General features: G+C 67.3%; 1 protein-coding gene across 2 annotated transcripts; it reads right to left on the bottom strand.

The window, feature by feature from the left end:
• Positions 1-890: 890 nt before the first annotated feature.
• CDC37 (cell division cycle 37, HSP90 cochaperone) lies at positions 891-6,107 on the bottom strand. Of its 2 annotated transcripts, none has more exons than XM_075134297.1 (8): positions 5,907-6,107; positions 4,342-4,623; positions 4,155-4,260; positions 3,687-3,802; positions 2,072-2,194; positions 1,697-1,879; positions 1,493-1,564; positions 891-1,369 (listed from the first exon to the last, which is right to left on the bottom strand). In XM_075134297.1, exons 1-8 carry the CDS (start codon positions 6,006-6,008, stop codon positions 1,220-1,222), a joined length of 1,134 nt encoding a protein of 377 aa, XP_074990398.1. In that variant the 5' UTR covers positions 6,009-6,107; the 3' UTR covers positions 891-1,219. The 2 variants fall into 2 exon arrangements, with proteins under 2 accessions (XP_074990398.1, XP_074990397.1); XM_075134296.1 differs by having other exon boundaries at positions 4,342-4,753; positions 5,907-6,087.
• Between the last annotated feature and the right edge of the window lie 5,228 nt (positions 6,108-11,335).

Genomic DNA, 11,335 nt, shown 5'->3' with positions numbered 1-11,335 from the left:
TGGCCCGCCGCCTCCACGCTGCCACGCCCACACGCCTTCGCCCCATGGGCGGGGCGCTGAACGCGGCCCCGCCCCGGGAAGGGCCGGCGGCAGCGGCTATTGGCTGTGGAGCGGGAAGAGGGCGGAGCCTGAGAGCAGCTGGGGGAGAGGGAGGGGGCACACCTGGAACTGACCCAGGGGGCGGGGCTGGATCCGAACGAGGGGCGGGGCTGGGTCCGAACGAGGGGCGGGGCTGCAGGGGGCGGGGCTGAATCCGAACCAGGGGCGGGGCTGCAGGGGGCGGGGCTGGATCCGAACCAGGGGCGGGGCTGCAGGGGGCGGGGCTGCAGGGGGCGGGGCTGGATCCGAACCAGGGGCGGGGCTGCAGGGGCACAGCTGGATCCGAACCAGGGGCAGGGCTGGAGGGGGCGGGGCTGGATCCGACCCAGCGGGCGGGGCTGGAGGAGGCGGGGCTGGATCCGAACCAGTGGGCGGGGCTGGAGGGGGCGGGGCTGGATCCGAACCAGGGGGCGGGGCTGGAGGGGGCGGGGCTGGATCCGAACCAGTGGGCGGGGCTGGATCCGAACCAGGGGGCGGGGCTGGAGGGGGCGGGGCTGGATCCGAACCAGGGGGCGGGGCTGCATTGCGGCCCAGGCCAATGGGGAGCACAGCTGGACAGTCGTGGGCACAGCTGGATCAAGGGGCACAGCCAGACCCAAACCAGGGGGCACAGCTGGATCCAAAGGGGGGGGGACACAGCTGGATCGAGGGGCACAGCTGGCCCCAGCCCAGGGGATGGGGTCTCAACACCCTGCCCCCCCCCAGGGGCTCCAGCTCGTCACCGCCACCACCCTCCGTCCCCAAATTGTCCCCAAATTGTCCCCAAACACCCCCCCCACTCCACACCCGGCTTCTTCAATCTCTTTATTCAACACAACAGCCTTGCCGGCACGCGCTGCCGCCGCCGCGGCGCTCACCGCCACCATTTTGCCTCTCCCCTCCACCAAAACCTCCCCCCCCAGGTCAGGTTTGGGGGGGCTGGGGGGGAAGGGGGCGCAAGGAGCTCACGGACGTTCACCAAAAGTCTCTACGGCGTGTAAAGCGCAGGGGGGGCGAGAGAGGGGGCGGGAGGGGGGCAGGAGGCAGGGAGAGACCCCTTTACGCCTTTTTTTTTTTTTTTAAGCTTTTACGCCATTTTACGCTTCCCGCCTGTTTTTTTTTATCCCCCCCCCTCCCCAGCTCACGGATTTCCTTTCTCCTCGTCGCCGTTTTCCTTCTTAATTTCTTCATAAAGGGCTTCGCCGCCTCCTTTTTCGGCTCCTTCCCCCGTCTTGGCGTTGGGGACCCAGAGCCCCGAGTCGATGCATCGCTGCATGTGGTATTTGGCTTCCTGGGAGGAAGAGGAGGAGAAGGAGGAAGGCTCAGGGAGGGGTCCGCTGCCCTGCCAAATTGGGGGATTCCCCCCTCTATGAACCCTTGGAAGCCCCCGGGATGTGGGAAATAAAATACTCACTGTGGGATCCATTTTGCTGATCGTGTCCTGCAACATCTGAACGTCTTTTACGTCAAAGCATTTCTGCAGCTCCTGCGAGGCCGAAGAAAAGGCAGGGGGACACATGAGGAAACCCCCCAGGCATTAAGTTGTATTAAAAAGTGCCCAAAATTCGCTGTTTTAGCCCCCCTCAGAAAAAAAAACCAACCACGGGGTGATACTCACGGGCGGCAGGGACTCGTACACCTCCACGGGGTCGAGCCCGCCGGGGCCCAGCCGTTTCTGCCGCTCCTCTTCCTCATATTCCTTCATCGCCTTCTCAATGCGAACCTTGGCTCGACCTCGCACCCGTTCCTTGAAGGCTTCCAGCTCGTCATTGAAGCCCTCCATGTACTGCTGGTCAGCCGTCTGCGAGGAAAAGGGGGCGGCGGGGGGGTTTTTTGGGTCCTCCTGGACCCCCGTTTCCCCCTCCCCAATTCTGGGGTCCCACCCGGCTGCATCTCTTCACCCCCAAACTGCCCAAAGTCGCCGCGGTGTCGGAAAACCCCCTTGGTGAGGTGTGGGGGGGGGGGGGGGGGGGGTGTCCAACCTGGTTCTTACCTTAATTTTGGTGAAAAACTGCCTGAAACAAGCCCTGGGATCGACCTTCAGGCTCTTGGCCAGCTCCAGGATGAACTGCATGACGATGGTCTGGTGGGCGACCTGCTCCATCAGGGCGTGTTTCTGGGGGGGGGGAGGGAAAAGGGACGTCAGGACCCCACAAATTCACCCATCGCCGCGTTCCCTGCGTCAGGGAGCTCACCCTCCAACCCCTTTTGGGATGAAAGATGCCACCGGTGGGCGGATGATCTAGATGAGGGGATTGAGCGCACCCTACGTTGGTAGATGTCACCGAGTTGGGTGGGAGCACGGATCCGCTCGAGGGGAGATCCCTACGGAGGGATCTGGCCAGGCCGGATCGATGGGATGAGATTTAAGAAGGTTCAATGCCAGATCCTGCGCTTGGGTCATCACAAATCCCCCCCTCTGGCTATCGGTTTGGGGAAGAGGGAGGGGATCCTGCCCCGGGGGTCCTGCACTCGCACTGGGCGGTGTTCGGTTAACGGTGGGACCCGACGATCTCTTTTCCAACTTAAATTATTCCCCGATTCTGTGATTCTGTCCAGCTCTGGGCTCCCCAGCGCGGGGAAGACGTGGAGCTGTCGGAGGGGGTCCGGAGGAGGCCACGGAGATGATCCGAGGGCTGGAACCCCTCTGCCCTGAGGACAGGCTGAGGGGGCCGGGGGGGTCACCCCGGGGAGGAGAAGGCTGCGGGGAGACCTTCTCGCACCTTTCCGTAGCGATAGGAAAGACGGGGACGGACTTTTTAGCTGGGACGAGGGGGAAGGGTTTTAAACTCAGAGAGGGGAGATTCGGAGCAGCTCGAGGGAAGAAATTCTTCACGCTGAGGGCGGTGAGAGACGGGCGCAGGTTGCCCAGGGAGGCGGTGGAGGCCCCGTCCCTGGAAACGTTCAAGGTCAGGTTGGACGGGGCTCTGGGCACCCTGCTCCGGGTGAAGATGTCCCTGCTCGTGGGCTGGGTGAGCTTTCAGGTCCCTTCCCACCCAAACCAGCCCCTGATTCCGGGATCTCCTGCCCCGGCTCGAAGGGCTCTGCAGGCTTTGAGGTGGGATCGGGCGTCCAAAGAAGAGCGACGAAGGGTCTGGGGAACAAGAGAAGGGGCTGAGGGAACTGGGGTGGTTTCGCCTGGAGAAGCGGAGGCTGAGGGGAGACCTTCTCGCTCTCCACAACTACCTGACGGGGGGGTGGGACGAGGTGGGGGGTCGGGCTCTTTTCCCAAGCGATGGGACGAGAGGAAACGGCCTCAGGTTGCGCCCGGGGAGGTTTAGGTTGGATACGAGGAGAAATTCCTTCACCCAAAGGGTCGTCAAGCCCTGGAAGAGGCTGCCCAGGGAAGGGGTCGGGTCCCCATCCCTGGAGGGGTTTAAAAGCCGTGCAGACGCGGGGCTCAGGGTGGAGTCGGGAGTTTTAGATTAATGATGGAACTTGATGATCTTAAAGGTCTTTTCCAACCTAAACGATTCTACGATTCCCCGATTCCCTGACTCCTGGCAGGAAAAGCAAACCAACCCACGGCAGAAAGGCTGGTGAGGTGAGGACAACGTAATCCCGGCACAAAGCTGGCAAGAGGAATGGGTTTCATCCTGGTTTCTCACCTCTTCCACCTCCAGATCGATGCACCAGATGACTAAGTAATTAGCCGTCTCCTCGCAAACGAGGTGAGGGTTATCCGAGAGATATTTCTGGCTGTCGTCCCAGCGCCGCAGCATCCCTTCAAAGCAGGGCAGCCCCAGTTAGCAGAGGAAGGTTTTTTCCGCTCGTTAAAAAAAGAACAGCCCCTAAACCTCGTCAGCGAAAAAAAAAAAAGGGAGGGGGGGGGAGAGATGACTCATCCCAAGGTTAAATTAAAACCCCCCAAACTGGGATTAACGAAGGCAGCGCACGAAGCTTCGCCTCGGCTGGGCGAACAGACAAAAAATCTTGTGAAAAACGCGTCAAATCGGCAACTGTTCACTGGAGCGAGCGACTTCCCAGCTGCTTCCCGAGGTTCCCCGCCTCGACGACTGCAGGGAGCCCCCCCGGGAAGGGGGTGCCAGCCCCCCCAAACCCTGCCCGGCACTCACCGAAGTGTTTAATCTGCTTTTCGTATCTCTCCACAAAAGTTTTGTGTTTTTTCTCTTTCTGTTCCTCTGTTTCTTCCTTCTCCTCCGGTTTGACGTTAAAGACGCTCTGGGGAACAGAAGGAGGTGAGCCGCCAGCCCCGCGATTTGGGGGGGCACACACAGGGAAGGGGGGCTCCCCCAAACCCACCTTGCTGAAGCCGTCTTTGCTGAGGGTGTCCACGTTCCAGGGCATGTTCTTCTCCTTCTTTTTCAGCTCCTCCAATTTGTTTTCCCAGCTTTTCTCTTCGTTCTTCAGTTGCTGGGCTTCGGCCTGGAGCTTCTCCAGCTCCCCCTTCCCGCTCTCCGGATCCAACACTTCCAGCTCCTTCATTTTTTTCTGGCACTCGGTGAGTTTCCGTTTGCATTCCCTGCATCCTTTATCCAGCTCTTCTTTTTCCTTCTGGAATTGCTCCATCCTCTCCACTCGAGCCTGAAGGTGACAGGATGGAAACCACGTCGGGAGAGACGCTGGGGGCATCGTTAACTCTCTCCCACGGCCCTTCCCGGCCTCGTTAGCCGCGCTCCGGGAAGCCCCACACGCTCTCCCGGATCTGTTATCCCTGTGGAATACGGTGAAGCCGCTATGAGGGGAGACCAACGGCCCCCAAAACACCCTGGTTTAGAGAAAAACTCAAGCCCCACTACGCAGCTCCGGAGTATTTTGTTGGAATTGGGAGGGAACAACTCGGGAACCAGCTTCATTTCTGCCAAATCGGGGCCGACTCCGGAATACCACGGCTTCCGAGTCCCCGAGGATTCGGTTACTCCGGCTCCCAGAGAACGTGGGGTCGTGCAGCCCCCCCCAGTTTACCCCACCCCTCTCTGAGCTGAGAGAAACCCCCTGCGAGAAGCTGGGGGGGGTTATCAGAGCCCAGCCCCAGGCAGGGGACGGTCCCAGGGTGACCAAGCCCCTGAAAGTGTCACCTCCCCGGGGCCGGGGGGACACGGGGAGGGTCCGGCGGGGGTCCAGGGCCAGGCCCTCAGCTGTCCCAGCCCCCCGAACAGCCCAGGAGCCCCCTGAGGGGACCGCCTGGGGCAGGGGAGAGGGACTGTTCCCCCCGGGGGAGCCCCCAGCCCGCTCCCCAGGGGAACAGGGAGCCCCCGGACATGGTGAGGATGGGGGGGAAGGAGCAGGAACCTGGGAAGGGGCGGCGGGAGCTGGTTGCCATGGAAACAGGGGAGCCAAGGGAAAGGGGGGTGTCACGGGGAACTGGCCGCTATGGGGATGGGGGAGCCCCCTCCCCATGGGGGTCCCTGCAGCCGGTCACCATGGAAACAGGGGAGCCCCCTCCCCACGGGGATCCCTGCAGCCGGTCACCATGGAAACAAGGGAGGCCCCCCCCCCCCATGGAGGTCCCGGGGTCGGTCACCATGGCAATAGCAGAAGCCCCCTCCCTATTGGGGGGGGTGTCCCTCGAGCTGGTTGCCATGGCAATAGGGGAGCCCACTTCCCATGGCAGTCCCGGGGCCGGTCACCATGGCAATAGCAGAACCCCCCCCCCCCGGAGGTCCCGGGGTCGGTCGCCATGGGAACGGGGGGGGAAACCCCCCCTCCCCATCGGGGTCCTTGGAGATGGTTGCCATGGCAACAGGGAAGCCCTCTTCCCCCTCCCCATGGGGGTCCCGGGGCCGGTCGCCATGGCAACGAGGCTCCCGGGGGAACCGGGCCCGGGGTGGGGGGGGAGGCACGGCCGCGGGCCGCCCGGGCCGCACCTGGTGCCGCCATCGGAAGAGGCTGGCCGTGTCGATGTTGGGGTGAGTCTCGTCCTCATCGTCCGAGACCTCGATGTGGTCCCACACGCTGTAGTCCACCATGGCGCGGCCGCCCCCGGGCCCGCCGCCTCCGGCCGCTTCTCGAACCCTCCAGCACCCGCCCCGCCTACTTCCGCCCGTGATGTTCGCACTTCCGGACGCGCCGTCTGGCGTACTTCCGGTTGCGCCCGCGCCCTTCTACGCATGCGCGCGGCCGGTCAGGGACGCGCCAGCGCGGCCGCCTCGCCCGGCACAAAGATGGCGCGGGTTTTAAAGAGACACGCACGCAGAAAAAGGGGGGGGTGAGGGCAGGGCCCCCCGCTCGACGCCCCAAGGCCTGGGGGGCTGGGGCCGCTCCCTCCTGCGTCCTCACGCAGGCTTCCGCGGCCGGGGGGGCGGGCAGGGACCCAGTGGCAGGCAGGCGCTGCATGTCTGGGGACGTGGGGACAGGGACGTGGGGACAGAGGGACATGGGGGGACAGGGGGGCAGAGGGACAGGGGGGTACAGGGACGTGGGGACACAGGGACGTGGGGGCACAGGGACGTGGGGGGACATGGGGGCACAGGGACATGGGGGGACATGGTGCCTTGGGGACACAGGGACATGGGGACAGAGGGACATGGTGGCACTCAGAAACATGGGGGGACATGGTGCCTTGGGCACACAGGGACATGGGGGGACACGGTGCCTTGGGGACATGGGGACACCAGGACATGGGGGGACATGGTTCCTTGGGGACACAGGGACATGGGGACAGAGGGACATGGTGGCACAGGGACATGGGGACACAGGGACACAGGGACATGGGAGGACATGGTTCCTTGGGGACACAGGGACATGGGGACACAGGGACATGGTGGCACAGGGACATGGGGACACAGGGACACAGGGACATGGGAGGACATGGTTCCTTGGGGACACAGGGACATGGGGACAGAGGGACATGGTGGCACAGGGACATGGGGATACAGGGACATGGGGGGACATTGTGCCTTGGGGACACAGGGGTGTGGTAGCACAGGGACATGGGGGGACATGGTGGCACAGGGACATGGGGACAGAGGGACATGGTGCCTTGGGGACACAGGGATGTGGGGACACAGGGATGGGGGGGGAACATGGGAGAACATGGTGGCACGGGGACATGGGGACACAGGGATATGGGAGGACATGGTGCCTTGGGGACACAGGGACATGGTGGCATGGGGACATGGGGACACAGGGATATGGGAGGACATGGTGCCTTGGGGACACAGGGCCATGGGGACACCAGGACATGGGGACACAGGGACACAGGGCCATGGGGACACCAGGCCATGGGGACACCAGGACATGGGGACACCAGGACATGGTGGCACAGGGCCATGGGGACACAGGGCCATGGGGTGTTCGGGGGGGGTCAGAGGGGACATGGGGACACCGGGGACACCACATCGTGCCAGGCTGTCATGGCACGGCGCTGGGGGGGGGCCCGGTACCGGGGGGGCGACACTGGGGGTATGGGGGGTCCCCGGTACCAGGGGGGGGCACTGGGGGTACGGGGGGTCCCCGGTACCGGGGGGGGGTCACTGGGGGTACAGGGGGTCCCCGGTGCCGGGGGATGCCGGGGGGACATCCCCCCCCCCCGCGGTGCCGGGGGGGACACGCGTGGGGCCGGTGCGGGGGGGAGGAATCCGCTCCCGCCGCGTTTCCGCCGGCGCCGCCGCTGTCACCGGGCGCTCTCGGCGGCACCGGGGCCGGTACCGGGGCCCCTCCCGCCCCGCAGCGCCGTAAACAAAGGCAGGTGGATGCCGGGGAGCGCCGCGGCACCGGGAGCCGGCCAGGTACGGGAACGGCACCGGGAACAGCACCGGGAACGGCACCGGGGCGGCCCCTTCCCGGGACTGCCCCGGCCCCGAGCATCCCTCCGGTACCCCCGAGGGGAGCCCCGGCGCCGTGCGATGGCCGGGACCGGTGTGCGGGGGGCTGCGGGACTGCGGGACTGGGGGATGTGGGGATGCGGGGATACAGGACCGGAGGCTCCGGATGCGGGACCGGGAGGTGCGGGACCGGAGGCTCCCGGGATGCGGGACCGGCGGCTCCGGGGCTCCGGAGACACAGGACCGGGGGGGTCCAGCGCTGGGGGGTGCGGCACCGGAGGCTCCGGGGATGCGGGACCGGGGGCTGCGGAGCTGGGGGGTGCGGAACCCCGGGACTGGCGGCTCCGGGGCTGGGGGGCTCCGGGGGTGCAGGACCGGGGGCTGCGGGGCCAGGCCCCCCCCGGTCGGGGTGCACCGACCACGGGGGGCTCTGCCACTTGGGGAGCCGGTGCCGCAGCAGCCGGTAACGGCACTGGACCCCCCCCGGTGCCCCCGGAGCTGCTGCACCCCCGGCACCCCTGATCCCCCGGGGACCCTGTTTGGCCACGGGGTCCCCCCGGGACGAGGCCGGGGGCTGCCGAGGTCTCCCCTCCCGGGGAAGCCGGACCCACCACCGGATTTTACCGGCAGCGAGCACCCATGGGTGGCACCCCCAGCACCCTGCAAAAGCCCCTTCCCACCCGAGGAGGGGGCCCTCGGCCGACCCCGAAATCCCGTGGGACACCCAGGCCCTGGGGGGGACCCCCCTTCCCGCGGTTTCTCCCCCCCCACGGCCCTCGCCGCGTGGCACGACGCGGTGTCACCGGGCCCGGTGACACCCCCCCCACCCATGGCGCTCCCTCTGCCAGCTGGGTGAGTGGTGGGGTGCACGTGTGGGGTGGGGGGGTCCCCGCTTCTCACCCCCACCCTGGGGGGACTCCTGGGGCGGTGGTTCAGGGTCACCGGGGTTGTGGTGTCGGTGGGGGTCCTGGCAGGGGGGACGGGGGGACGGGGTCCCCGGTGGGGGACACACGAGGCTGTGTCCCCTCAAGGGGGTCCCAGCCCCCCCCCCCTCCGCTGACGGCGCCAGCTAATTAATTAATTAATAAAATAAGTCCCGAATCTGGCGCAGGCTGCGAGCGGGGAGAGGGGGCAGCACCCACCGTGGGGGAGGGGGGAGAGACGGGGAGGGGGTGTCCCCCAAAATCCCATGGCAGGGTGCTTGGCGTCCCCAGGGACACCCAAATGCCACCGCCCGGTGGCACGGGAATGAGGGACCCCCAACCCCCCCCCCATTGCTCAGCCCCCCCCTTGCATCAACCGCCTGGACCCCTCCAGGCCTGGCACTGCCGCGGGGGCACCGGGTGGCCCAGCACTGCCGGGGGGGGACACTGGGTGACCTGGCACTGCCGGGACCCCCCCCAGGCCTGGCACTGCCGGGGGGGCGGGCACCGGGTGGCCCCACGTCAGGGGCGGCCAGGAGCGATGCCGGTGCACGATGCCGGTGCCGGGAGCGATGCCGGTGCCACGGGAAGGGATGCCGGCATTGGGGGAGGCGATGCCGAAGGGATGCCGGTGCCGGGAGCGATGCCGGTGCCGTGGGAAATGATGTCGGTGCCGGGAGCGACGCCGGTGCCACGGGAAGGGACGGTGGTGCCAAGGGAAGTGATACCGGCGCCAGGGGAAGCGATGCCGATGCCACGGGGAAGCGATGCCGATGCCATGGCCAACGATGCCGCGGCCAGCGATGCCGCGGGATGTGATGCCGCGGGGCGCGATGCCGGGGTTTCCTTGGCAACCTTTGCCAGAAGGAGCTGGGGGGTCCCCGAGGTGGGAGCCGGGGCTGCCGGCAGCTGCCACGGAGCAGCTCACCCACCGGCACGGACCCCCCCGGCACCGGTGCGTGGAAGCACAGGGGGGTCTGTGCCAACTGGGGGGGGGGGGCTCCGGTTGTGCCGCAGCTGCAATGAGCGTGTCAGGGCTCAGCCTGGCTCCCCAGGGACCCCCAGTCCCGGCACGGGCGGGGCTGCCGGGGGGGTGCCGGTGGGGGGGGGATACCGGGGGTCTCCTTGCGCCCCCCCTCAGCCTCGGCTCTCACCCGCAGGCGCCGCAGCCCCCCGGGACGTTGCGGGGTCCCCCTGTGCCCCCCGCATGGCCCCCGCACCCTGAGCCCCGGCGCCGGGCGGGCACATGAGGAAGAGCCGGAGCGACCTGGCCGGGCCCGAGGAGCAGGTGAGGCGGCACCGGGGGGCACACCGGGGGCACCGGAGGGGTCTGGGGGGGCACCGGGGCGGGGACGGGGTCCCCATGGGAGCATATATGGGGGGGCTGGGGGGTCTCCTGGCCCTGGGCACCCAGAGCAGAGGGTGAGGGGCTCCTGCTTGGGTGCCGTGCCGTGCCGTGCTGCGCCGTGCTGTGCCATACTGTGCCGTGCCGTGCCGTGCTGCGCCGTGCTGTGCCACACCGTGCCGTGCCGTGCTGTTCCAATCCACGCCGTGCCATGTGGCATCAGGCTCCCTGGCTGTGCCACACGGTGTGGTGCTGTGCCGTGCCGTGCCGTGCCATGCTGTGCCAATCCATGCCATGCCATGCAGTGCCGTGCCAAGCCATGTCGTGTGAGGCTCGCTGGCCGTGCAATGCAACACCATGTGGTGCCGTGCTGTGCCATGCCGTGCCGTGCCGTGCCATACTGTGCCGTGCCATGCTGTGCCGTGCCATACTGTGCCGTGCCATGCTGTGCCGTGCCGAGCCGTGCCGTGCTGTGCCATGCTGTGCCGTGCCGTGCCATGCTGTGTGGTGTAAGGCTCACTCGCCACATGGTGCTGTGCCGTGCCGTGCCGTGCCGTGCCGTGCCATACTGTGCCGTGCCATGCTGTGCCGTGCCGAGCCGTGCCGTGCTGTGCCATGCTGTGCCGTGCCGTGCCATGCTGTGTGGTGTAAGGCTCACTCGCCACATGGTGCTGTGCCATGCCGTACCGTGCCATGCTGTGCCGTGCCATGCCGTGTGGTGTGAGGCTCGCTCACCACACTGTGCCGTACCGTGCCGTACCGTGCCGTGCCGTGCCACACCACCCCGTCTGACCTGCCCCCGTCCCTTCCTCGCAGCCCCCGCCGGAGACGCCGGACCCCGGGTGCTGCAGCCGCTCCCCCCCCTCCCCGGGGATGCTGGGTGCCGACCTGCACCGCGGGCGCCGCCGCCTCTCCGCCAGCCTCCAGGTGCCCCCCTGGAAGCCCCCGGAGCGGCCGCGCTCACCGGAGCCCGCCGGCCTCCCGCGCCCCACCACGCTGCCCCTCCGCATCCCGCCGCGCATCGCCATCACCCACCCCGAGCCCCCCAGGTAGGGAAGGGGGGGGGGCACACACACGTGGCGCGAGGCTGAGCCCGTCACCGTGGCGTCGGGGCTCCTGGTGGCATCGGGGACCCCGGGCACTAATCTGGGGGGATGCGCTGGCCCCGGCTGGGGGGCGATGCCGGGGACCCCCTGCCAGAGCCGGGCTGTGTCCCTGGGCAGGGGGTCCAGGGTGGGGACAGGGTGGGGACAAGGTGGGGA

The sequence above is a fragment of the Calonectris borealis genome, chromosome 31 (genome assembly GCF_964195595.1).
Source record: "Calonectris borealis chromosome 31, bCalBor7.hap1.2, whole genome shotgun sequence".
Classification (NCBI taxonomy): Eukaryota; Metazoa; Chordata; class Aves; order Procellariiformes; family Procellariidae; genus Calonectris; species Calonectris borealis.
The sequence above is the reverse complement of the archived record's forward strand: the minus strand, read 5'-3'. Positions and strand labels throughout refer to the sequence as shown.

Bases quoted from the DNA above. Each gene is read 5' to 3' on its own strand.
- CDC37 (XM_075134296.1), bottom strand. From the start codon at position 5,965: ATGAGGACGAGACTCACCCCAACATCGACACGGCCAGCCTCTTCCGAT. The intron at 4,754-5,906 runs GTGCGGCCCGGG...CGTATTCCACAG, and splicing joins TCTTCCGATGGCGGCACCAG to GGATAACAGATCCGGGAGAG. The intron at 3,803-4,154 runs GTGAGTGCCGGG...CCTGCTTTGAAG, and splicing joins AAAGCAGATTAAACACTTCG to GGATGCTGCGGCGCTGGGAC.